General features: G+C 43.8%; 1 protein-coding gene across 4 annotated transcripts in view; it reads left to right on the top strand.

Moving 5' to 3' along the window:
* The window catches only part of LOC309402009 (intercellular adhesion molecule 3-like), a 64,906-nt gene that overhangs the window by 12,386 nt on the left and 26,485 nt on the right, over positions 1-26,035 (top strand). The window contains exons 1-6 of one of the 4 annotated variants that reach the window (XM_081971465.1): positions 17,726-18,054; positions 18,337-18,600; positions 20,199-20,516; positions 20,763-21,041; positions 22,121-22,396; positions 25,113-25,355. The exons of 1 other annotated variant lie outside the window; for it this stretch is intronic. In XM_081971465.1, the coding sequence (XP_081827591.1) occupies positions 17,997-18,054; positions 18,337-18,600; positions 20,199-20,516; positions 20,763-21,041; positions 22,121-22,396; positions 25,113-25,355 (1,438 nt within the window). In that variant the 5' untranslated portion in view covers positions 17,726-17,996. Of the gene's footprint in view, positions 1-2,046; positions 2,290-5,391; positions 7,415-17,725; positions 18,055-18,336; positions 18,601-20,198; positions 20,517-20,762; positions 21,042-22,120; positions 22,397-25,112; positions 25,356-26,035 lie in introns of those variants that run through there. 2 more of the 4 variants (XM_081971464.1, XM_081971466.1) reach the window with 2 other exon arrangements.

Here is a 26,035-nt window from a genome sequence, read left to right on the forward strand (position 1 = left end):
TACTATTTATGTTTTTAAACAACATCAGTAATATATTTTCTGATTTTGCTCAGTACTCTTGGAGGTCCATATACCCCTTTATGTTCTCAACTGGTTACTTAAATCTATTCAGGTTGTGTGAAAGAGGAGTTACTTGCTTCTGTGAAGTGTATACCAGGCTGGAGATGTGGTATACTTTGACTTCCTTGATGCATGGGGTCTTATATTTGCACAAAATGAATCCCCTCGTACCAGGAATACAGGTAGTTCTTGACCTAACAGCCAAAATGTAGCCCTGAATTATGGGCATGGGTTGTTGTGGTCATTAAGAGAGGCACCCATGTACCGCCTTGCTCAGTGACCACATTCCTGGCTTTTCCCATTGTGGTCATTAAAGAGAGTATGGGCTGCCTCAGGTTGTGGTAGAGTCCCTAGGGAGGCCCTGTGCAAGCCCAGGCCCACATTGCAGTATCCCTCAGTTCAGATATGATCTACCCCCTAAGACACCCATACACAGCTTCCTGCCCTATCAGTAATATACCACAGTCTTGGGTCTGCTTTCCATCCTGCCGGGTCCCACAGGCCTTGGGACTCCTCTCTGCCCTATGATACCTTGATCCACTTACCTCTTCTGAAGAGCTCCTTTTTGAAAGAACCCGCAACTGATGTCATGCGAAGGCTGCATCATGCCTTTCTGGAAGTGGTGCCATTCTTGTGATCTCTGAGAAGGGTAGGATTTTCCAAATGCTGCAAGGTGGTCTCTATAGGAAGCACATGTTGCATTGGCTGGTCACTCTTTTGGAAAAGGCAATCTTCAGAAGAGATAAGTGAAGCAAAGTGTGATGGGGTAGAAAGCAGGCCCAAGTCTCTGGCACCACCAGGCCGGGATGTGAGGAGGAAAATAGGCAGGTGGGGGCAGTTGCTGTGCCCCTGTGGTTGGTTGTAAGGGAAGGTGGACTGCCAGGCACACACATTTTCATCACATGAACATAAGGGCCCTGCAAAGTCCAGACCCAATACAGGTGGTATCTTCCTTTGTTCAGAACCATCCGAATTTCAAGCAGTGGCTGAATAAATGATTCTAAGTCAAAGACTATTGATAGGCTCTTGATCCAGAATGGGATCCTGAGCATCTGCTGTTTTAGAGAGGTGTTTGAAGCAGCCCTTAAAAGATTTGATAAATTTGCACAATTTCTATTTTATTCTGATATAATATAAGAAGAGTGATGCTCAAATGTTCCATAATTTAAGAAAAAACTAAAAACAGTGATTGATCCTTTTCCCTTGTGCTAGTTCCTCCATTTGCCCAAAGCAACTACTTAATAGGCCAAAGAGAACCATACAAAATTCATGTTGAGTATTCCCAGGGGTGGGTGGCTACCGGCATTACTGCTGGTTCGGTATCTGTGCAATTTTGTGCGTTCACGCTTGTTTTGCTTGCTTGCGGGGCTGACACACAATCCGCACCCGTGTTCAGTTGCCCATAAATAGGTATGTGCATGTACAGAACATTTAAAAAAAGGGGGGGAAAACATGCTGCACCGACCGGGGAACCGGTTGGGAGGTATGGCAGGCCCGGGTCATTGCTGGTTCCAGTGACCCAGGCCGGCAAATCACTACCAGTTCAGCCGAACTGGTCCGAACCGGTAGGAACCCAGCTCTGAGTATTCAATTTGGAAAAATCATAGACGAGTTAAACAAACAAACAAAAAACACCTTCCCCCCAGCTTTGTAGTCTTGGTAGGTACGATGGGCAGATGTCTTTAGGAAAAGGGGATCCTGCACATAGCGGAAGCAAATAAAGATATGTACAAAGTATCTGTAAGATGGGGGTCTGTGCAAATTAGACTCGGGATTCCCAAACTTTGACACTAGTTGCTAAATTCTGCCTTTCCTCCTGTAGAGGATCATGGTAGTATCCTTATAGATTCCAGGACCCATTGACAATGAACATTGTATAAACTGCAATAGATTATCACCAATGCTTCTGCAGTTTTGCAATGCATAATTGCTTCATTACATCCATTATTACCAGTGAAACTAACCACATTTCTTTCTCCTTTCTAGCCTGGCCCCAAATGGATGATTCCAGCTGTCCCCAGACATGGAGTTGGACGGAGGGAAGTACGACAACACTTACCTGCTCGGCCTTGGGAAACCCCACACCAATTGTTGAGTGCTGGAAAGATGGGAGACCTTATAACATTGGGGAACCACAGCTGATCCAGATAGAGCATGATGGCATATATCAGTGCAATGCTACTAATCAGTATGGTTCTGATGTTAGATATGTGACCGTACACGTTGAATGTAAGTTAACTCCTTGACCTAAAGAACAAGAATGACCACAGTGTCACGTCTTGTAACTACCAGCCAAATCTGCATTTAACTTTATTTGTTAAGTACTTAAGTCATTAATTAACCCAGTGAAACAAACGTATACAAATTCTGGCCATCACAGCTATAGCCCAGTCAATAAAAATTTGAAAAGGTTCTGGTGCTAAGCCAAGATTCATTGTGAAGAGACTCTGTTTAAGAAGGGTTTAGAGAGAGGGAGGGACTTGAAGGTAGTCTCCTATGCCAGCATCCTGCTCATTCAATTGCCCTCCAATAATTTGCCATTATCTTTATATCTACTTCTCCAACTTGTATCTTCACCTATTGTTGAATTTCATCTTTAGTCATCTTTAGCTAACATGATTGGGTTAAGCTCTTATATATTCATTTCCATTTTAATACACCTGCTTCAACATCTTCATATAGCAAAGAAATATTTCCTGGAAGGACTAGACATGTTGGCAAATATTTTGCATTAATAAAATTAAACAGTATGAAATTGGGAGACTCAGTAGAGGTTTGGAAGGCAGAGACAGGGATAGGAGAGCGATGACATACTCTTGCTGTATAATTCTTGAAAGAAATGTCTTCCAGGATCAACTACTGGAATTTTTCACAGATATCATTTAGCAAAGTGAAAGTCTTCCCTTTCAATCATCACATATATACCATCAGTTATTCCATTCATTTCTCTCTTCCCTGTATTTATCCCTCCTTTTTTCTGCCTTTTTTCATCTGCTGGCAGGTGCTGTAGCTCTCTGCTTATTTATTAGACACCCTGAAACATGTCTTTCTGCATCCTCTATTGGAAAAAAAAACCCTATCTCTTAGTCCTTTCATACATTCCCACTTTTGCCCATTGTCTTTTCTTCCATCCCTATCAAAACTCCTTGGAGAATATATCTTTCAATTTCCTCCTCAGTTTCACATGCTTGCTTCAATGGAGTTTTCATGTAAGAGGTTTTCATTCTACCAAGATGTCTTAGACACATTATACTCAATCTCCGGGTGGCCGACGCAAACCACGTATGCTCAGTGCTACTATTACCCCATTTATCTGCTATATTTGTTTCCTTGAATCATCTATATTATTTTCCTATGTGAGTTCCCTTAGTAATATCAGAACTGATATTGATTTCACACCTATTTGTCTCAGTTTTCTTTCTCTATTATGTGGAATGATTCTATCTCATTCTTTAGGATTCAGTTTCTCTCTTTCTTTTTTTTTTACTCTTATCTCTTTTGGGTCCTTTGAAGCTTATTTTCAATTTTAAGGTATGCAGGCAAAATCCAGGTGTGTTCCTCTGGCTCTATTCCAGATGATATAGTATTAGCATCTTCTTCTAAATGCATTTGTAGGGCTGCATAGATTCTCACCAAGAGAAAGCAAACATGAACAAGACAGAGACTGCTGTATTTCTTCCTGATCTTTCTTTTCCATTTTCTAAGGGTTATTTTTTTATTTCTAGTTGTTGGCTTCCTCAGTGGTGAGTCCAAATTAATGAGTGACTTTCCTTAAAGATCTTCCTCAATAAAACCATCCCCATTTGTAGTGTTAATTTAATCAATGATTGTAGGATCCACTGTTCCCCGCCATCAAGATGACAAAACAGTCAACCATCTCATGTCTGGATGACTGCAGCAGTATGGATTTCTCTTTATTACCTGATCCATTTCCAGAATTCACACCATTTTGGACATTGTTTAATCTATCTCTAATCCCTACATTGGCTGGTGTTTATTCAAGGTACAAGTTTAAATTGAAGGTGTTAACCTCTCTGGCCTTATACACACTCAATATTACTTTTCTCCCATCCAGTGCCAGTTCTCTGGAACCAACTTTCATCTGTCTATTTTTTCAAAATTTCTCTATATAAAAGTGAAATAACACTCACGCAGCATCATAAAATCTCCAGAATCGTAAAGCTACAAACTTGAAATTTGGCACTTATGTTCCTCTTGGCATCTAGATGCCTGCTAAGAAAGGATTTTTCAAAATGACAATCAGATCATTAGTATTTCTTATATTATTATTAACACGCTCTGATGCTAAGGAGTTAGATGTTCTACTCCCCCTCCCCACCTGAAAAGAACTCTGTTCGAACTACCACTTGGGCATGGGCATGGACATGGCCAATGTGTGACTCATCTGGCCTGTGGGCTGGGAGTTGAGACATTCTACTCCCCATCCCAACCTGAAAAATGCTCTGATGCTAAGGAGTTAGACTAAGGGAGAGAAGGGGATAGGATAGGCCTCTGTGGGGCAAGCCAGACAGAGATAAGGGGAGAGGCCGATTGTAACTACTCATTAATTTTCAAGGTGTAAGTGTCGATTTATCAAGCCCGATCACATAGTTTCATAGTGGAGCATGGGTATCCAGCAAGTTTCAAATATTTTTATCTTAATGAACCTTTGATGTTGTCTTAAGCATCAATTCCTTGTGCAGAATTCTTATTGTGATTCAAATATAAGTCCCCCATGATGGTTTTACATGCTATAGGCCAGGGGTGTCAAATTCAATTTCGTTGAGGGCCACATCAGGATTGTATTTGACCCCGGAGGGCCAGGATGGGCGTAGCCAGCTAAAAATCACTCATGACAATGGCACCTGTGGTGGCCCAAGCATTCTTCCAGTGAAAATGGGCTCCTGAGTTCCATTTTCGGCTGTGATGACTTCCTACAACCCTCTCCCAGCAAAAGTGGAGCTCAGGAGGACTGCCAGCGGCCCTCTTGAGCTTCTTTTTCTCTGGCAGAGGCACCAAAGGCTGATCATTTCCTGTTTCCAATGTTGCCCCTTGGGCCAGATCTAAGCACCCGCCGAGACTTGAGTTTGACACTCCTGCTATAGGCCATTATCTTAGAGAGGGCTTATAGTTTGTGTTCTCAGATTGGAATGTACTATATTATTGAATGTACTGTATTATTGTACCAAATTGTTAAAAGTTGTATTTTATTATTATGTACCATGCCTGAAAAATAACTGCTACTATTACTGCCAAGTTGGTAGAACTGTAATGCTATGGACCTATTCAATGCTAAATTTTAATGCATTCATTTTTTTTTCCCTTTCACAGCTCCTCGGTCCATTGGCCATATCATTGGCTATATAGTTGCTGTGGTGGCGTTTATTGCTCTTGTGGCTGGTATAGCTTATTGGATAAGCTATAAACAAAAGATTGGGATCTACCGACTGTGGCAACAAGGGAAGCAAACTGCTCAAAACTCAATGGAGCAAAAATGCCTGAATGGCAAAGTAAATGTCTAAGCAGATCTGTGTTTACTACAAACTGAAGGACCACTTCTCCCAATGCCAGCAAGACTGTAGCTGTGTTCAGTGTTCATCACTCTATTTAGCTGCAAAGGAAGAGGATATTAATTACATGCCATCAAGTCATTATTTATTTATATTTATTTATTTAAAACACATGTAGCTGGCTATCTTTCAACGATCTCCAGGTGGCTCCCAATCAAAGATTAGGGGCCACATTGATAGATTTTCTCCATGATGTGAAAGAAGAGATATGGCAAACTGTTCTTCAGCTCCTGAGCATTGGATGGGCAATGATCCAACTGGTCTTTGTCTAGGGACTTTAGAAGGGTGAATGATGGTGACATCTCTACTTTCAGGGAATGGCGGTGCTTATGCCTCCTGTTTTGTTTTGTTTTACTGAAGATCTCCTCTACCATCTAAGTGGTCATTCAGACTTTCCCTTGAAAAGGCAATCAGGAACAAGAGGTGGTCTTAAAAGGCTTTGGGTGACCTCCAGGAGGAGGCATACTGGGAAACCACTCAGAACCACTAGGAAGAGAATGGTTCACACCAGCTTGGGCTTTTCTTGCAATAATGGACAACTCAGTTGTAGAGTTTAAAGCATCAGCCAGATTTCTCCTCTTGCCATTAAATTGAAAATAATACCATAATCATAAGTGGCATAGTAAAATTATTTAGTGCTTTGTGCTCTCTGAGCTTGGACGTTTTCTTACAGACATTTCATTACCCAACTGAGTAACATCATCAGTGCTAAAAGGCACTGGAGTTTGCTCTCTGTTTATATATGGGTGGCCTGCCTATCATAATGATGGGAGTGTTTTTGGTAGTTCCTTAATTAGGCTGTTCTTTACTGTTTGTTTGGGTTCATAGTTCCTTTACTGTAATATTGTTTACTGCTTGTTGGTTGGTCTGGTATTAATCCTGGTATTAAGCTCTGCTTATCTGGGTCTTGATTGCTGGTGAGGAGTCTTTTTTTGCTTCCTGTTTAGCTTTTTAATTGTCTCTTTTAAATGAAATATAGATGTTATTTTTCACTCTATGTCCGCTAATGGTGGATTTGTCTGAGTGCCAGACTTCCAGGAATTCTCTAGAATTTTCTGGACTTAGCTTGCTTTAGGATGCTCATAGTTTCCTAGTGGGAACTATAGGTAAGTCTGTCCATGTGTTGTGCAATTAAGGAGTTTTCATTATGTCTTCAGACTGCTAGTCGGCGTGCTCAAAAACTCCTTGCTGTTTTTGCACTTACAAATTTTCACAGCACATGCCAGAAAGTTAGAGCCTTTTTCTATTTTTAAATACTAGTATGTGAATTCATGATTATCAAGATGCCACATTCCATAACTCTAAGTCATATTTCCGAATGCTGGAAAGAAATCTCTGAGGTACAATGAATTCAGGACCAGCCTCTCCCAGTGGTAGTTTCACAACCCAGCAGGTCTTCTAACCTTATCATGTAGCTCTTGGTTTTACACATGTGCTTTATTATTGGGAGAAGAAAATAATGGTATGGAAATAATAAAAATGATTAAAAAGCTAAAGAATAAAGTTAATATATATTTAAAATAGTGCATAATAGAAGGGAAATGTTCCCTGCATGCTATATTAAATGAGTTATGTTCCCAGAAAAATAGGAGAAATGTTAAGGGCAATGTTTCTGCTCTGCTATCAGCAGAAGTTCTGTCGTGATACACATTCTTATACCAGAAATAGTACAACCTAAATAAAGACCATGGGGGAGAAAAAAGATCATTCTGTTTTTTATAACTGAGTAAAAAGGAAAATCAACTCCACACGCCCCCAATCAATAAAACAGGCTGTTCTTCTTAGTCTGCCATTGTCACTTTTTTCCTTCAAAACTTTCCCCAATTCTCTTGGGCTGAGCCATCTAGGCATTTCTGAGTAAGAGCATTTGTAAAAGCCTCAGTGAAAGCATGCAACCACAAAGGTGCATTCTACCATTGCTTCTTGATTTTGTTGAGGAGATCCTACTCTAAGTCCTACTTTATGGTGACCTGGGAGAAGAAAGTGTCTTGAGGAAGAAGATTTAATTTTTCTATAGTGTATTCTTAAGCACTTGATAGCCTTCTTTGGGGATGCTTTCATTGGCATCCTGGCACTGGCCAGGGATAGAACAATAGTTCTGAATTGGTTGCCTGCAAGCTGCAGATGAGACTTAGAAATAATCCCAAAGTATCCGTACGCAACTCATGTTCATTGCTAACTTTCATTAGTTAACAACTTAGTTCATTGCTAAGTTTCATTGAAACTTCAAGCCCTCAAATGACTATGAATGACAAATATGACCACAGAATATCTGTCAACATATGAGTGTTTTACATATAGGTATATCATACCTATTTCAGGAGGGAGGAGATGAAGTCTTTTTGTTTCTATTACTCTGGGACCCAGTCCTAGAAAGAACGAATAATGGACCTTGAGATACAGAAGGCTGAGAACCGCTGATTTTAGAGTTCTTTTGTGAGAAAAAGTAAATGCAATCACTTGTGTTGAAGGGCTCTCATCGGCAGAAAGAAATGCATTTGTGGCAGAAAAGATATGTGCACGAAAGAATAGATTAATGAAAGTGAGATGCCTTGAAGGACCAGGCAGCAACAGACTGACCTTTTGGCCATTCATTTCCCCTTGGAGAATGAAAGGGACATGATTATATGAGCACATATGTCCAGCCCATAAAAAATGAGTGACTGTCTTTCTTTCCTTCCTTCCTTTTTTACCCTTGAAGTCCTTTAATTATTAAATGCCAGGCCTTGGGAGGGGGAAGGAAGCCACAAGAAAGCAGATGGAGCACACTGGTTCCCAGTGGTAGGCCCAGGAACAGTGTCCAGCATTCCACTTAAAGTCTGTACCTCAGACTGGAGATTGCAGAGTGGAAACATACATTGAAATCTCCCAGCTCCCTCACAAGCTTTTCTCTCAAGAGTGACAAAAGTAAGGTTTTCTAAGAAAACCCCAACCATGGGTATAAAATAGGTGATACATGGTTTAATAGTAGTGACTGTGAAAAGGATTTCAAAGTCCTAGTTGGCAATCACTTAAATATGAACCAGTCGTGTGCTGCATCTGCCAAAAACAGTCGATGCAATCCTAGGGTGCATTAACAGAAGGATGGAATCAAGATAATGCAAAGTGTTAGTAACAATTTATAATGGCTTGGTAAGATCACACTTGGAATATTGCCTCAATTCTGATCACCACAATATTAAAAAAAAGGTTGAGACTTTGGAAAGAGTGCAGAGAAGAGCAACAAAGATGATTAGGGGGCTGGAGGCTAAAACATATGAACAACGGTTGCAGGAACTGGGCATAGTAGACTAGAGAAAAGAAGCACTAGGAATGATATGATAGCAATGTTCCCATATTTGAGGGGCTGCCGTAAAGAAGAGAGGATCAACCTATTTTCCAAAGCACCAGTGGGCTGGACAAGAAGCAATGAGTGGGAACGAATCAAGGAGTGATTCAACCTAGAACTGAGGAGAAATTTCCTAACAGTTAGAACAACTAATCAGATTTGCCTCCAGAGGTTGTGGGTGATCCATTACTGGAGGCTTTTAAGAAGAGACTGGACAGCCACTTGTCTGAAATGGTATAGTTTCCTGCTTGAGCAGAGGGTTGGACTAGAAGGTCACCTCCAAGGTCAACTCCAGCTCTGTTATTCTGTAGGCTTAGACCTTTTCTTATGTACCCTTACCTTATAATCCTGAGAAGAAGAGGAAAATAAACTGGATGTTTGGAAAGAACTACTGCAAGCTTTTTAGCTTCATGAAAAAGAAAAAAAGGCCAAAAAATATTATTTTGGAGACACAACTGGAACATATTGCATTGGTGAACAGAGTAATTATGAGCCTTTGGCCATATAAGGAACAGTGTCATGTTTGCAATGTTAGTTTGTACAAGTGGCCCTTATCAGCTAAATAGAACGTTGGTCTTACCTGAACGTGTCTTTTCTGGGGAAGAGAGGGAGTGGTCACGTGTGGGTATTCTCATAGCCTGATTGGTCCAAAGACTGAGAGCAAACGCTTAAATACTCCTGCCTTCCTTTCCTTCCCAGTTTCCTCGAAGGCGAACAGCAGAACTGGAACAATAAACAACAAACAACACAACCTCCCCCCCCAGGGGGACCCCGGGCTCCCCTTGGCCCTAACAACCAAGAATAGGGCGGGTCGTGACCACTCCCTCTCTTCCCCAGAAAAGACACGTTCAGGTAAGACCAACATTCTTTTTCCAGTGGAAGAGAGGGAGTGGTCACGTGTGGGACATACCAAAGCCCAGTCCCAAGGGAGGGATAATGTAACCACCTACTATGGCCCAAGGGGAGTATCTGCTACCACCCTCTGCAACACCCTTCGACCAAAGGAGGCATCCGCCGAAGCGAACAAATCCAGACGATAATGTCTGATGAAAGGAGTCGGGGACACCCAAGTGGCGGCCCGACAAATGTCTTCGAGGGGGGCCCTAGTGGCCCACGCCACCGTGGTCACGGCACTTCTAGTGGAATGGGCCGTAATACCTGAAGGAGCGGGACGCCACACCGCCCCATACGCTTCCTTGATTGCTTGGCAAAGCCAACGGCCAATGGTGGCTGAGGAGACCCCAGCACCCAAGGTCCTAGGCTGAAAAGAAACAAACAAAGCCTCCGACCGACGGAGCTCCGCTGTCCGTCGGAGATAAATGCGTAAGGCCCGACGAACATCCAGACAGTGCCAGAGCCGTTCCCTATCCGAAGACGGCCCTAGACAAAAATCCGGCAGAACAACCTCCTGAGCCCTGTGAAAGGGGGTGTTCACCTTCGGGAGGAATGTGGGGTCAAGCCGAAGAACCACCCTATCTGCATGAAAGTGGCAAAGATCATCTTTGGATGACAAGGCACCCAGCTCCGAGATACGCCGGGCGGAGATAATCGCTACAAGAAAAACCACCTTAGGGGACAAGAACCTGAGATGAACCGACCTGAGCGGCTCGAATGGAGCCCCCGTCAGAGCCCTGAGAACCAGTGGCAGGTCCCACATAGGAAACCTGTGAACGGGGGGAGGCCGGAGATTAGCCGCCCCCTTAAGAAACTTCCTGATCAGGGGAACATGAGACAACGAGGTAGACCCCACACCCCCCAGAACCGATGAGAGAGCAGCCACCTGGTGCCGCAAGGTGTTGTGTGACAGTCCGTCTTCCTAGCCCTTCTGCAAGAAGTCTAAAACATTAGGGATGGTGGCCCTAGTCGGAGAAATCTGATGGGGGGTGCACCACCTCACAAACGCGTCCCCGGTCGAATTGTATATCCGGTTCGTATAGGGCCGCCTTGAGGCCTCGATGGTACTGATGACCCCAGAGGATAGATTTGCCGCCCTCAGCAGTCCCCGTTCAACAACCATACGGACAGATGCAGCCACTGGGGCTCTGGATGAACCAGGACCCCTTGGTGCAAGACCACCTCCTCCTGTGGAATCCTCCACGGGGGAGCCACCGATAGTTGGTTGAGATCTGCGAACCAAGGTCTCCTGGGCCAAAAGGGGGCCACCACTATGACCAGAGCCTTCTCTGCCACCACCCTCCTGAGAACCTCCGGGATGAGCGGATTCGGGGGAAAGGCGTACAGGAGGCCCGCCGGCCACCTGCTCCTGAGAGCATCTGTCCCCTCCGCCCCCCGAGACTGAAAGCGAGTGAAAAACCGGGGCAAATGTGCGTTCGAAGGAGCCGCGAAGAGATCCACCAGGGGAGTGCCGAATCTCTGACATATCCTCCGGAAGATGTCCGGATGGATCTGCCACTCGCCATTGTCCAGAGTAGCTCGACTCAGCCAGTCCGCCTGGTGGTTGGAGAGGACGGAGATGTGCTCCGAGATTAATGACAGCAGGTGTTTCTCCCCCCAGGCGCCCAGGCATAGAGCCTCTAGCCAGAGTGCTTGAGACCACGTCCCCCCCTGACGATTGATGTGGGCCTTGGTGGCCACATTGTCCATCAGGAGAAGAACATGCCGGCCCTCCACCGAGGACCGGAAGTGATGGAGGGCGAGCATTGCCGCCTTCAGTTCTAACCAATTTATATTGTGATGGAGGTCTGTCTGAGTCCACCTGCCCTGAGCCAGGCGGGAGCCCACCAGGGCACCCACCCGAAGGGGCTCGCGTCCGTGGTGACGGTCACTCTGTCCGGCTCCCAGAAGGAACAGCCCCTCTGGATGGCCGGAGACACCCACCAACGCAGAGATGTTTGAACCCCCGCCGGGAGGCGGAGAGCACGGAGGGAGTTGCTCATCCGCCCCCTCTGGAACGGTATGAGTTCCCACTGTAACGGGCGAAGATGGAGTCTGGCCCATGGAACTATCCTTATGCACGACACCATCTTGCCCAGCAACTGTGATAACGTGAGGACAGAAACGGACCGACTTACGCGGACCTTTTCCGCTAACTGGCGCAGTCCGTCCTGTCGCTCCTGTGACAGGCTAACAACCCCCTCCATCGAGCCTATCACTTCCCCCAGATGAAGGATGCGAGTGGATGGGGACAGATGGCTCTTGGGGAAATTGACTGAGAACCCCAGGTGCTGAAGAGTCCTTATGGTGAGCTGAAGGTCCAAGAGTGCCTGAGGGAGGGACCCCGCCCGAACTAAGACATCGTCCAGGTAACACTGAAGTCTTACCGGAACGGCCCAACGGTGAGCCGCCAGTGCTGCCAGCACCTTCATAAAGGCGCGGGGAGCTGAGGCCAGGCCAAACGGAAGAGCCCTGTACTAGTAATGCTGGTTCCCGTGTGAGAACCGTAAGAACCTGCGGTGAGACGGGAAGATCAGAATGTGGAGGAAGGCCTCCGTGAGATCTACCGATGCTAGAAAGTCCCCTTTTCGGATGCCCTGAAGGATAGACTTGAGGGAAGACATTTTGAACCGTCTGTACACCAAGAATCGGTTCAGACGTTTGAGGTCCAGAATCGCTCGCCAACCCCCCGAACTTTTCGGGACCACAAACAGGTTGGAGTAGTGGCCCAGTTCCAACCGCGGAACCAACTCCACCGCCTGAATGTCCAGGAGGTGTTTGATTGCCTGATCCATCAGGCGGCGGGGAGCCGGGCGGGCAGTAGCAAATTAGCCGATCACGCCGCGTGGCCAGTAGCAAATTAACCGATCACGCGGCGTGATCGGCTAATTTGCTACTGCCCGCCCGGCTCCCCGGTTAGATTTTGCTGGGAGGGGGCGGGGGAAGCTCCTTAGCCTCTGTTTCTTTTTCTGCCTCCTCGCTTCTTGTCCCCGCCCGACTTCAGTATCCTCCCTAATCATTGTGGGTCGAAAAGAAAAAAGGGAAAGGGGCGCTTGTTTTGAAGTGCCCCTTTCCCTTTTTTATTTCTGACCTACACTGATTAAGGAGAATCCTGAAGTCACAAGTCAGGCGGCAATGAACTGCGTTTAGCTGGAGCTGGCTGGAGACCGTGTGTCCACACCAAATACGCGACGCTGGCGCTGCGCGGCAGTTAGAAATTACTGCGCGGTATACTCTAGGCACGTGCGCGGGCGCGCTGGCGCGCACCTTAGAGGGAACAGTGTGTAGGAGCCTGGGCTGTTACTCAAGGTAAGAAAGGAAACCTCCATGTTTCTCCCACTGGTTTGGTGCCTCTCTGAGATTAATCAGATCTATTGATTCTCCCCATCTCACAACAAATCACGCTTCCATCCTGGATTTCTGCACCCCGGGGATGGTGACAGAGGGTGTCATTGAAGGAAGGTGGCTTCATGCCTAGCATTAGTGGCAGTCTGAGGGGTTCAAAAGGCACATTTTCTTTCCATTCCGAAAACTGGCATTCTCTTAGATATCACGGGACAAAGCACGAAAAGCACGAAAACAAGACAAGAAGGATTCTGATAAAACATAATTTTAGTGGGAAGTGGGAATGAGATTAATGTCCATACTGCACATTCCTTGGAAGTGGCTTGAACCTTTTTTTTATACAACAGCAAACCATGACCAGATTTGCTGCCATGTCAGGCTAACCCTAGACTATGATTTGAATATGAAGGCTAGCAGGCGGAGATCCAGAGCAGCAATTTTTGATAAGTTAATTTGATCAGAGATGCTATAGAGCAGAAAAACATTATAAAAGGCATGTTTGGACTCTGCCTATCTGACTTTGATTTGTCAAGCACTTATACGTATCAGTATTTAGAAGAGCGTTAAAAGGTAAAAGCAGTTTATATCTGTTTCACCTAGGTAGCAGGTCCTTAGAAAAAATAAGAAAAAATAAGGAAAAAAGCATGTATTTCTCTTTCACTATCTCCCTGCCCTAAGTGTAGCTCTATAGTTTAACGTCTATCACAGAAGACCCAAATCTCCTGCCTTCTCTCCCTCTCACCCCCTATAATTTTAAAAATTATATACAGTATATTAATAAATCATTAATATGGGCTACCATATCTAGGCTGCAAAAATCTTGAACAATCACAAGAGGACAGCAAGGACCTACAGAAACCTTAACTCTTTGCTGCCATCCTGTGGTCATCCTGATTTCTGCAGCTCAGATTGCTCTGTTCACATGTCTTTAAAGGGGAAAGGTGACTCCTTTCCTGACACACAAACACCCATGCAACAACCGATTTTTAAAAAAGAGAGACAGAGATTTATAAACTGCTACTATAGAGATTCAAGGATATGGGCCTTAGGTTTTGTAAACTATTGGTACTCTGTTAAGATTCGCCATGGATTGACCCTTCATATATTCTTGCAACTTCGCTAATATAAATCTATTTTTCAAACTGTTTTCATTTTCTTCACTTAGGAAAAAACTGAGAGAAGTGAGAAATAAATGAAATGCAAGGCACAAACTCCAGTTCAGAAATAATTCACATGGTCGCACCTGGGATTCTACAGCTTTCACAATTGTTTTCTCCAACACCAAATAATAAACCAGTTATTAATTATGCTGCTCCTTATTTTATTTTATTTTTAAAAGTTACAGTATCATGTGTGAGAATAATCTTAAAAACTTCAAAGCGGGAAGCATTGGCAGACAAATCTGGAAAATGGATGGGAGGCTAAATGCTCATGTCATTGTCAATTCTCTTTTCTGAGTTTATCCTCAATTGCCATTTTGGTGTTTTATATTTTAATAATGTTGTTTTTGTTGTTTCAACATTTTATTAGCTGCCTGGAGTCACATTTGTGAGATAGACAGTCATATAAATAAATAAAGCTCTAGAAACCTAGAAGCAAGCCCAGGTCATGGTTGTTCCAAAGATGCTTTTTCAGGAGGCAACTGGACTTTGTTTTTTTCTTTGGAAGACATTTCGCTTCTCATTCAAGAAGCTTCTTCAGCTCTGACAGGAGAGTGGGGAATGGAAGGATTTATATTCCTTGCAGACAGCTGGTCATTTGCATTCTTTTAGAGAGTCATTGAGGCCACTTGGAGGTTTACTCTGTGTCCTCACGGTCACCCAAGAAGTGCTCCTAGTTCCTGCATGTGCGATTCCCCCCCCCCCCCCCGCTCTGGAAATCCATTCCTACTCCCACACCATTCAAAGGGTGTTCATCCCAAATTGTATAGCCAAAAGTCCAGCTGTCTGCAAGGAATGTAAATCCTTCCATTCCTCACTGTCCTGTCAGAGCTGAAGAAGCTTCTTGGATGAGAAATGAAATGTCTTCAAAAGAAAAAATCAAGAAAATCCAGTTCCCTCCTGAAAGAGCACCTTTGGGTCAACATAGAAAGTAGTTTTTATGGTGACTGGAAGGATTGCTGAAGCTGCTGCTGCTGCTGGACATTTTGATCACCTGCTCCACCAGTAAAAAAAAAAAAAAAAAGCAGACACGAGGCATCAAATCACTGGGCTAAGTGCATAGTGGTACAATCTTCTCATGCTTTAAAACTCTCCCCAAGAGAGAGGAAGGAGATGGAGGGAGGGAGAGAGAGGGGGGGAGGGAGGGAGGGAGGGAAGGAGGGAGGGAGGGAGGGAGGGAGGGAGGGAGGGAGAGAGAGAGAGAGAGAGAGAGAGAGAGAGAGAGAGAGAGAGAGAGAGAGAATAGGGACAATCACCCAATTTGCAAGAGGAATGAAATGTGCAGTGTATTGTACAACTTTGCCCTTTCTGTACATGGTTGTGACATTACATATGTCTGCATAAGCTTCCATCACAACATCATTCTAAACTTATAGTTTACTTTTTCTTGGAAGTCCATGAGGGAAATGGTGTCCACTATATTTATAGGGGAAGCACATCAGCAGTTGACACCCTTGCAGTTAAGCAAGTCTTGCCTGAGAAAGAAGCAAGTATATTTTTGGTGCCAGTTCTTGGTAGTGCAAATTCCTACTTTGCCACCTTCTTTTTTCCTGCTGCTCCTGCTGCTCATAAGTGGCAGGAAAAGGGAAGTCGGCCTGCTGTGCGTCTCCAGTTCTGAGAAATTTGGGGAAGCCGACAGCAAAAGACTTACCTCCAATCTTCTCTCTTCCCGTGAACTCTCATTTCAAAGACCACTTCCCCTCCTACCACCCATGAGTCAAAGAAATGGGAGAGGTGGCTTTTTGGCACAGACAGCTTTCAAAATCAGAGGCCAGCAACAAGTAGGTAGTGGGAGGGGGGCAAGGTTGGAGGCCTGGCCACTATAGCCTCAGGTAGCCAATCGGAGAAGGGTGAGGCCTAACCCCAAATTTTCTATAAAACAATTCACTACAGACTTCTCAATCCAGCAAGACAGACTGGGTGGAGGGAAATCTTCTGCAATGGAGCAAGAAGCTACAGGCTCAGGCTGCCTGGGTAATGGACCAGGTGTTCTGTCCCGTGATTCCAATGAATATGCAGACCCAGGCATTGCTGTTTGCCACGATTAATTACATAGATAAAGCCACCCCTTGGCTAGGAGCCTAGAAAGTTATCTTCAATAACCCAAGATTAAAACTTACAGAATGCTTCCGCAACGGCTCGTATAATGGACTGTTGTTTCCTTCAAAGATTCCCCCTCCCATTGCTCCACCTATAAACTCTTTGGGAGGCTGTCCTTAACCAGCTGTCCTTACTTTCTTCTATGACGTCTTCTCCACAGCTGTTCCTTTCTCTTATCAATTCTATGCATAGCACATCAAGGACAACCTGCCTCTGTTTCTCCTCACTGCTCCCTGACTCAGATGACACCTGGTGGACAACAGGATTCTCTAGTTCCTGCTCTGACTCCAAACACCCTCCAGAGTCTTCCTCATCCTCCAGAGCAGTCCCATAATGGTCATAATGGTCTGAGCTGTCCACCAACAGCTCAGCCCACCACTGCTGGGCCACAACACCAGGGCTGGGTCGAGGAGGTGGCTATGCATTCAGCAAATATTTGGTGGAAAGCCTTTATGCTGGGTCAAACAGGAAGTGGTGGTGAATCAGGGTAAGATTTATGGAAAGTTGTATCACCAACTCAGAAATGAAGGAGGGCCTGAAATGTAAAACTTTCATTTTTCTTAGGATCAACTCATTTTGACAGTAAGTGCACAGACCCAATTGCCAGGTTTTAAGGCAATCTACAGATACCTCCCATCTCTCTTTTGCAGGTAAAAAATCTGGGTGATCTCTTGCAGTTCTCTCTTAAATCAATCGTTGACTCGCCCTGGATGGGCCAAGCAAAGGAAAGGCAAAAAAAAAAAAAGTGCTGCGAGATCTTTAACACTAATAATACATTTGTTCCGCCATCACTTCTGGAATTCCTTCTTAGGAAAAGGGCTTGGAGCTCGGGGCTCAAGCCGAGCACAGTTCGTCCATCTTCGTGGGGCTGATTATCGCTCTGAAAGCCCGCCTCCCGGTTTTTCATTAACTTTCAGTATTAATGTTTAATCCATCCTTGACTTTTTATAACACACACACACACACACACACACACGTGGGTGTGTGCGTGTGGGTGTTTTAACGTTTTTACTTGTATATCTCTCTAGAGTCTAAATCAGGGGTCTCCAACCTTGGCAACTTTAAGACTTGTGGACTTCAACTCTCAGAGTTCGGGAAGTTGAAGTCCACAAGTCTTAAAGTTGCCAAGGTTGGAGACCCCTGGTCTAAATAAACACACAAGCAAATAAACTCCGGTCTTTAAGTCATCTGTGTGGATGGTCCTGACGGGGGCGGAGAAGTGCCACGGGAGCGTGTCATAAGGGCTGGAACTTTCCCCAGCCGCACGCGGAGGGTGAGGTGCTTGGGGCGAAAGAAAAGATCGGTGAGGGTTTTTCCGTGACCTCCTGCCTGGGGAAAGGGGGCGTTTCCCGGAACATTTATAAAAAGAGGAGCAAGGCTTCTAGTCGGGCAAAAAGGACTCAGGCGCTGGGCTGTGTGTGGATCTAAGCGGCAGCAACCAGGGTTTCAAATTGCTCCATTTCAATTTCCACTTGGCTACATTCGGACCGCCTCCCGAGCAGAAGCCTTTCTCTGGGTTTGAGTTTCGCCTCGATCAGCATGCAGCGGTGTTTCCTCTTTTTCCTCGCTGCTTTGGGCTCCTGGGCTTTTGAAAAAGGTAGGGTGTTTTTCCCCCCACAATATATTCTTCCTCAACCCTAACAGAGTGACTTGAATAAACAAATTAAAACTGTATGGCCTGCTTTATTCATCCACATTCATTAATGCCTGTAATTTATATGTTTATATTTATGTGGCTGCACATGGTACCAAAGTGATTCTGGATGATGAATAGAGTTAATACTTTAAAATTAAATCTCATTGCTTTCAAGCTCTTTCCACTCTTTTGTAACTGTATTTTTATGCGAATTGTGTGTGGTTTTGTTTTTTTTAAAATCAGGATTTGCAGAGGAAAACATTGTAAGAATTTGGCCAGAAAATGCTGTGGTGCAATTTGGAGGTTCACTTCAGATAAACTGCAGTTCCAGTACTAAAGCAGATACAATTGGCCTTGAAACCCCCTTAAGTAGAGAAATCATTGGAACTGGATCCAATTGGAAAGCCTTCCGTCTCACCGTCAGTGACTGGAACACTAAGACATTGTGCTATGCGACATATGCGGATTCCTCGACAAAAATTGCAGAAGCAAACATTACTCTTTACAGTAAGTTCACATGATGATTGTAATAACAAATGAAAAATATTGGGCATCTAAAGTACCCTCAGTTATAATTCAACAGAAAGCCACAAGTCACTTAGTCCGGTAGAATCAAACCTTAGTTGTTGTTGACTTTTAGTGATCAAATAACTGAGTAATGGACAACAGAAACCAGAACAAAAGCAATTAACACAGTTTTATTGAATAATTTGGGATACTTATGCAGGAGAGTTTTGTTCTGCACCAGTTGCAGTCGATTTATTTCCTTTATCAAAATTATATAGCTGACCATCTCACTAAAAGTGGGAGCAGTATACAACAAAGTTAAAACAGTAAAGAAATACATGAAGCTGCTATGCAGGGCAGCAGGAGGGGCACACCATGGCAAGCCAGCCACAAGGGGAGGCTTTTTTTTTTTTAAACAAAGTTTTATTGGTGTTTTTTTTTAAAGTAATAAGGAAAAGGGTATTGGAGTAGGTTACAAATTTTGACAGTTACAATGTGTGAAGGGTATCCCCGCCCCCCGTACTCATAGTATTCATTTAAACAAATAATTCAATATTACATAGTGGTAATTTGTCAGCATATAAATTCATATAAAAGTTTCAATCAATTTGTATAAAGCCGATTTCCTTATTCATTTTTGTGATCTGAGTTTTCTTGGTATTGCCCCTTCTCCCCCCGGCCGCAGAGCTCCGGCCGCTCCCGTGTTTTGTATGTCGGGTGTAAGATCATCAGGTATATCTAGGAGTGCTTTATTTTTTTCCATAAAGGCCTCTGCCTCTATGGTTGTGTTGATTCTAACTCTAGTATCCTCCCAGAAAATTAACATACCTTCAGGCATCAACCATCTAAACCACACCCCTTTCTGGTAAAGCTTCTTCGCTAATTGCGAATAATTTTTTCTTTTCTCTCTGACTTTCTTCGCCTCTTCGGCTTTGAAACGGAGATGAGCACCGCCCCTTAGAGTCAGGAATGAGTCATCTCACTAAAAGTGGGAGCAGTATACAACAAAGTTAAAACAGTGAAGAAATACATGAAGCTGCTATGCAGGGCAGCAGGAGGGGCACACCATGGCAAGCCAGCCACAAGGGGAGGCTTTCTTGAGCAAGATTTTTAAGACTTCAACATTTCTCTTCATCTCCTCCCCTGGATTCCTTTTAGGAAAATAAGACAGGTTGCATAGTTTACATTGTAAGATGTTTAGGGGGAAATAGTCAGGGGAATATGTGATTAAGGGTTGGGGAATTGACAAAGGACAGCTATATTTTGGTGAGGATTACTTACATTAACCTGTAGCAAAAATGCAGGCATTTAGCTAAGCTAAAATTTGGAAATAATTATCTACCTAGGGCAAGCAAATAGAAATAGATCTTTCAGATGACAAGAGACAAGAGACTTCTTTTGGGAAAGCTAAGGCATGCCATCCACTGCCCCTTATAGATGTATAAAAATCTACTAAATCTACAGGAAAATATACATTTAGGTAGAGATAATTTTATTGCCATAGAATAAATAACAGAAGAGCCGTGTCATTGCTTGTTTATACTTCTAGCATATGCTAATCAAACAAAACTGATATAGAACATTTTATTTCATTTCAGAATCTCCAGCGAGTATTGAACTGGATCCAGTACCAGATATGGAAGTCGGCAAGCAGTATAATTTGATATGCCAGGTTTTTGGTGTAGCCCCCATCCGGGACCTCACTGTGACTTTGCTAAAAGAGGAAGAACAACTTCTGGTAAAGACCTTTAAGGATCACACTCGGCCTGAAGCTGGTGCTGTTGTGGTGAACTATAGCATAATAGCTCAGCAAAATGACTACAACAAGACAATCACCTGCCAAACATCCCTGGATCTGAGACCAAGAGGATCACTCCTGAGAAACACCTCCCAGGGCATATCATTAAGGACTTTTGGTGAGATCCCATCCATTGTTCCAGTTCTGATGTAGATATACTGTGCCCTGTGGCTAGACAATGCTAATTCTCCACAGGAGGGGTTGGTCCACCTATTCCACTGTTTTGATTTTGGTTTGCATAGATTTGATGTCCCCTACAGTTGCTGCAACAGCACTCACACCTTGAGAGGCTAGGGAGAGGGTACTATTGTGGCTGTGATTTCTTTTGCAATAACTGATATGATTTCTCTTACTTTGTGGGCAGATTTTGCAAAGGCTCCCCTGCTCCACGCTGGCCTGTTCTTAGAAGCTGAGACCCTGATGAAAGTGACGTGTGATGCACCTGAGATTTCCCCAGCCGAAGAGGCCAGGTTTGATCTGTGGTTTGCAGGGAAATCTCTGAGCTTCAACACCACTGTGATGGGGGACTTGGCAAGTGCCCAGGCTGTGATAGCCTCTTCCTCAGTTGGAGATCATGAGTTGCTCTGCATGGTGTCTCTGGGGCCAGTGACCAAAATTGTGACAAAGATGGTGAATGTGTTTGGTGAGTCTCATATCTGTAATTATCAACACAGAGAGTATTACAAGAGTTGTCTTCCATCTGTTTGAACAAACCGAAAATAAGTTAGAAGTTAGATTGATTTTATTTTGAAAAACAAAACTTCAATAATGGGTTGGATCAGTTTAAGTAGCTTGAGAGAGAGCCCTTTGAAACCATTGGAATTGGAGGGATAAGTGACTCGTCCCTGGTCTATTTTCATTGAGATGCAAGAACAACTATTTTAGGATGAACCCCAAAATATTCTTATTCAGATTAAATATATACAGAGCTTAGATCTGACCTAAAGCCATTAGACGTAAGGCCATTACAACTTATGGTTGTTTCGTTTTTACTGCATTTTGACACACGGTATTTGACGCAATGGCTCAGTGTCTAAGATGCTGAGCTTGTCAATCAGAAAGGTCAGGAGTTTGGTGGTTCAAATCCCTAGTGCCGCTTAAAAGGAGTGAGCTCCCATTACTTGTCCCAGCTTCTGCCAACCTAGCAGTTCGAAAGCATGTAAAAATGCAAGTAGAAAAATAGGTAACAGCATTCCATGCGTCTTTGGCACTTAGTCATGCCGGTCACATGACAACGGAGACATCTTCGGACGGCGCTGGCTCTTCAGCTATGAAACGGAGATGAGCACCGCCCCTTAGAGTCAGGAATGACTAGCACATATGTTCGAGGGGAACCTTTACCCTTACCTTTATTTATTTGAAGAGGTCCACATGTCTTAACCAAATAGAGAATGCAGAATTTAAAAGAAACAGCTACTCTCATCCATTTAACTTCTTTGGAACATCTGGTATCCAGTCAGTTCAATTATGCTACTTCTAAAACAGGGAAGTTTTTCTTCTCTGAGATGAATGTGGACTGAAAGGGAGTGTGGAGGTGAAAGTCCTTCACTGAACTTCTATGGTTGTAGATGGACTTTGGGCTCCTTTATCCTTAATGACTTCATATCTAGGACAGGAGGGGGAGAGAGATAGCCTTTAGCCAGCATTTGTTTTAACTGTTTTTATTAATCATTTTATAACCATCTAAGTGCATTATCACTGCTCTGCTCTATTCCCTCACAGCTTTACCAAAGCCCATCTTGCAAATTGGCAGTTCAGAAGCTATCGCCGGTCAAACAGTGAACATCACATGTAGCGCTTATGGCAGTGCTTCCCCTGGTTTTAAAATGCAGATCAGGGATGCTGCCAAAATATTAGCATCCGGCAACGTAGATTTCCTGCAGCATGCAGTGATCGCTCGGCAAGAGGATAATGAGCAGGAATTCATCTGCCAAGTAACCCTGACCGTTGATGGGCACACCAAGGAAAGAAGCATGTCTCAGAAACTTACCGTCTTCTGTGAGTTGGAAAAAAAAATACACCTCGTGTTCTATTCCTAGAAATTCGGTAATCTCTGAATCTGAATCTTTACTTCAAATAGTCTGGTAGCACATTTTACAGCTAGGATGAACTTTGGAAATCGGGGACCATTGCATAGCGTTATGTAATTCCAGGCCTCTGCACCCCAGAAGGGAGAATAGGAGGATCATACGAGTAGATGCTTCCATCACTCAGTGGTTCCTTTCGTATAGGAACTCACCTAGCGTCCAAGAACATAGTGATGTACTTAGAAGTTGTTGTTGTTTATTTGTTAAATTTATATCGCCACATATCTTAATTCTATGAGTCTGGGTGGCTATATAGATTTAACAAATACACACCCACAAAATATAACTAAGTAATAAAAACTACAAGAGAAATCATTAAAAACTATGAAAATACATTAAAAATACACGGGAGAGCACACTCCGTTTCCCTAACAATACAGTTACTTCAGTAGCTCCATATCCCTGTTCCCAGATCCCCAGGCCAAGTGGAAGAGCCATGTCTTCAGGGGGGATGATGTTTCAAAGCAAATGGACCTCCCAGCTAATTTATGAAGAAGCAAATTTTATTGTTCTAATTAGAGTTGAAGAAGATGTATATTAGTTATTTGGTTGAGTTATTCCCATGAACTAGGTTGGAAACCCAATGCAAGGCTGGCTAACAAAGGAGCAAATAGATTAGTAGGTTTGATGCCGTTAGGAGGATTAATCTCTGACATCCAAAGCAATATGTCCCATTGTGGTACTATTTATGTTTTTAAACAACATCAGTAATATATTTTCTGATTTTGCTCAGTACTCTTGGAGGTCCATATACCCCTTTATGTTCTCAACTGGTTACTTAAATCTATTCAGGTTGTGTGAAAGAGGAGTTACTTGCTTCTGTGAAGTGTATACCAGGCTGGAGATGTGGTATACTTTGACTTCCTTGATGCATGGGGTCTTATATTTGCACAAAATGAATCCCCTCGTACCAGGAATACAGGTAGTTCTTGACCTAACAGCCAAAATGTAGCCCTGAATTATGGGCATGGATTGTTGTGGTCATTAAGAGAGGCACCCATGTACCGCCTAGCTCAGTGACCACATTCCTGGCTTTTCCCATTGTGGTCATTAAAGAGAGTATGGGCTGCCTCAGGTTGTGGTAGAGGTCCTGGGGAGGCCCTGTGCAAGCCCAGGCCCACATTGCAGTATCCCTCAGTTCAGACATGATCTACCCCCTAAGACACCCATACACAGCTTCCTGCCCTATCAGTAATATACCACAGTCTTGGGTCTGCTTTCCATCCTGCCGGGTCCCACAGGCCTTGGGACTCCTCTCTGCCCTATGATACCTTGATCCACTTACCTCTTCTGAAGAGCTCCTTTTTGAAAGAACCCGCAACTGATGTCATGCGAAGGCTGCATCATGCCTTTCTGGAAGTGGTGCCATTCTTGTGATCTCTGAGAAGGGTAGGATTTTCCAAATGGTGCAAGGTGGTCTCTATAGGAAGCACATGTTGCATTGGCTGGTCACTCTTTTGGAAAAAGAAATCTCCACAAGAGATAAGTGAAGCAAAGTGTGATGGGGTAGAAAGCAGGCCCAAGTCTCTGGCACCACCAGGCCGGGATGTGAGGAGGAAAATAGGCAGGTGGGGGCAGTTGCTGTGTCCCTGTGGTTGGATGTAAGGGAAGGTGGACTGCCAGGCACACACATTTTCATCACATGAACATAAGGGCCCTGCAAAGTCCAGACCGAATACAGGTCGTATCTTCCTTTGTTCAGAACCATCCTAATTTCAAGCAGTGGCTGAATAAATGATTCTAAGTCAAAGACTATTGATAGGCTCTTGATCCAGAATGGGATCCTGAGCATCTGCTGTTTTAGAGAGGTGTTGGAAGCAGCCCTTAAAAGATTTGATAAATTTGCACAATTTCTATTTTATTCTGATATAATATAAGAAGAGTGATGCTCAAATGTTCCATAATTTAAGAAAAAACTAAAAACAGTGATTGATCCTTTTCCCTTGTGCTAGTTCCTCCATTTGCCCAAAGCAACTACTTAATAGGCCAAAGAGAACCATACAAAATTCATGTTGAGTATTCCCAGGGGTGGGTGGCTGCCGGCATTACTGCTGGTTCGGTATGTGTGCAATTTTGTGCGTTCACACTTGTTTTGCTCGCGTGCGGGGCTTACACACAATCCACACACGTGTTCAGTTGCCCATAAATAGGTATGTGCATGTACAGAACATTTAAAAAAGGGGGGGGGGAAACATGCCAGGGAACCAGGGAACCAGGGAACCAATTGGTAGGTGTGGCATGCCCGGGTCATTGCTGGTTCCAGTGACCAGGCCGGCAAATCACTACCGGTTCAGCCGAACTGGTCCGAACCGGTAGGAACCCCCCTCTAAGTATTCAATTTGGAAAAATCATAGACGAGTTAAACCAAGAAACCAAAAACACCTTCCCCCCCAAAATTTGGATTCCCAAATTTTGACACTAGTTGCTAAATTCTGCCTTTGGAGGCCAAATTTCCTCCTGTAGAGGATCATGGTAGTATCCTTATAGATTCCAGGATCCATTGACAATGAACATTGTATAAACTGCAATGGATTATCATCAATGCTTCTGCAGTTTTGCAATGCATAATTGCTTCATTACATCCATTATTACCAGTGAAAGTAACCACATTTCTTTCTCCTTTCTAGACGGGCCCCAAATGGATGATTCCAGCTGTCCCCAGACATGGAGTTGGAAGGAGGGAAGTACGGCAACACTTATCTGCTCGGCCTTGGGAAACCCCACACCAACTGTTGAGTGCTGGAAAGATGGGAGACCTTATAACATTGGGGAACCACAGCTGATCCAGAGAGAGCATGATGGCGTATATCAGTGCAGTGCAATTAATCAGTATGGTTTTCATGTTAGAGATGTGACCATCCACGTTGAATGTAAGTTAACTCCTTGACCTAAAGAACAAGAATGACCACAGTGTCACGTCTTGTAACTACCAGCCAAATCTGCATTTAACTTTATTTGTCAAGTAGTGAGTCATTAAGTCTGTAACCCAGTGAAACAAACTTATACAAATTCTGGCCATCACAGCTATAGCCCAGTCAATAAAAATTTGAAATGGTTCTGGTGCTAAGCCAAGATTCATTGTGAAGAGACTCTGTTTAAGAAGGGTTTAGAGAGAGGGAGGGACTTGAAAGTAGTCTCCTATGCCAGCATCCTGCTCATTCAATTGCCCTCCAATAATTTGCCATTATCTTTATATCTACTTCTCCAACTTGTATCTTCACCTATTGTTGAATTTCATCTTTAGTTATCTTTAGCTAACATGATTGGGTTAAGCTTTTATATATTCATTTCCATTTTAATACACCTGCTTCAACATCTTCATATAGCAAAGAAATATTTCCTGGAAGGACTAGACATGTTGGGAAATATTTTGCATTAATAAAATTAAACAGTATGAAATTGGGAGACTCAGTAGAGGTTTGGAAGGCAGAGACAGGGATAGGAGAACGATGACATACTCTTGCTGTATAATTCTTGAAAGAAATGTCTTCCAGGATCAACTACTGGAATTTTTCACAGATATCATTTAGCAAAGTGAAAGTCTTCCCTT

This window comes from Natrix helvetica (genome assembly GCF_964273705.1).
Source record: "Natrix helvetica genome assembly, chromosome: 1".
In the NCBI taxonomy this organism is placed as follows: Eukaryota; Metazoa; Chordata; class Lepidosauria; order Squamata; family Natricidae; genus Natrix; species Natrix helvetica.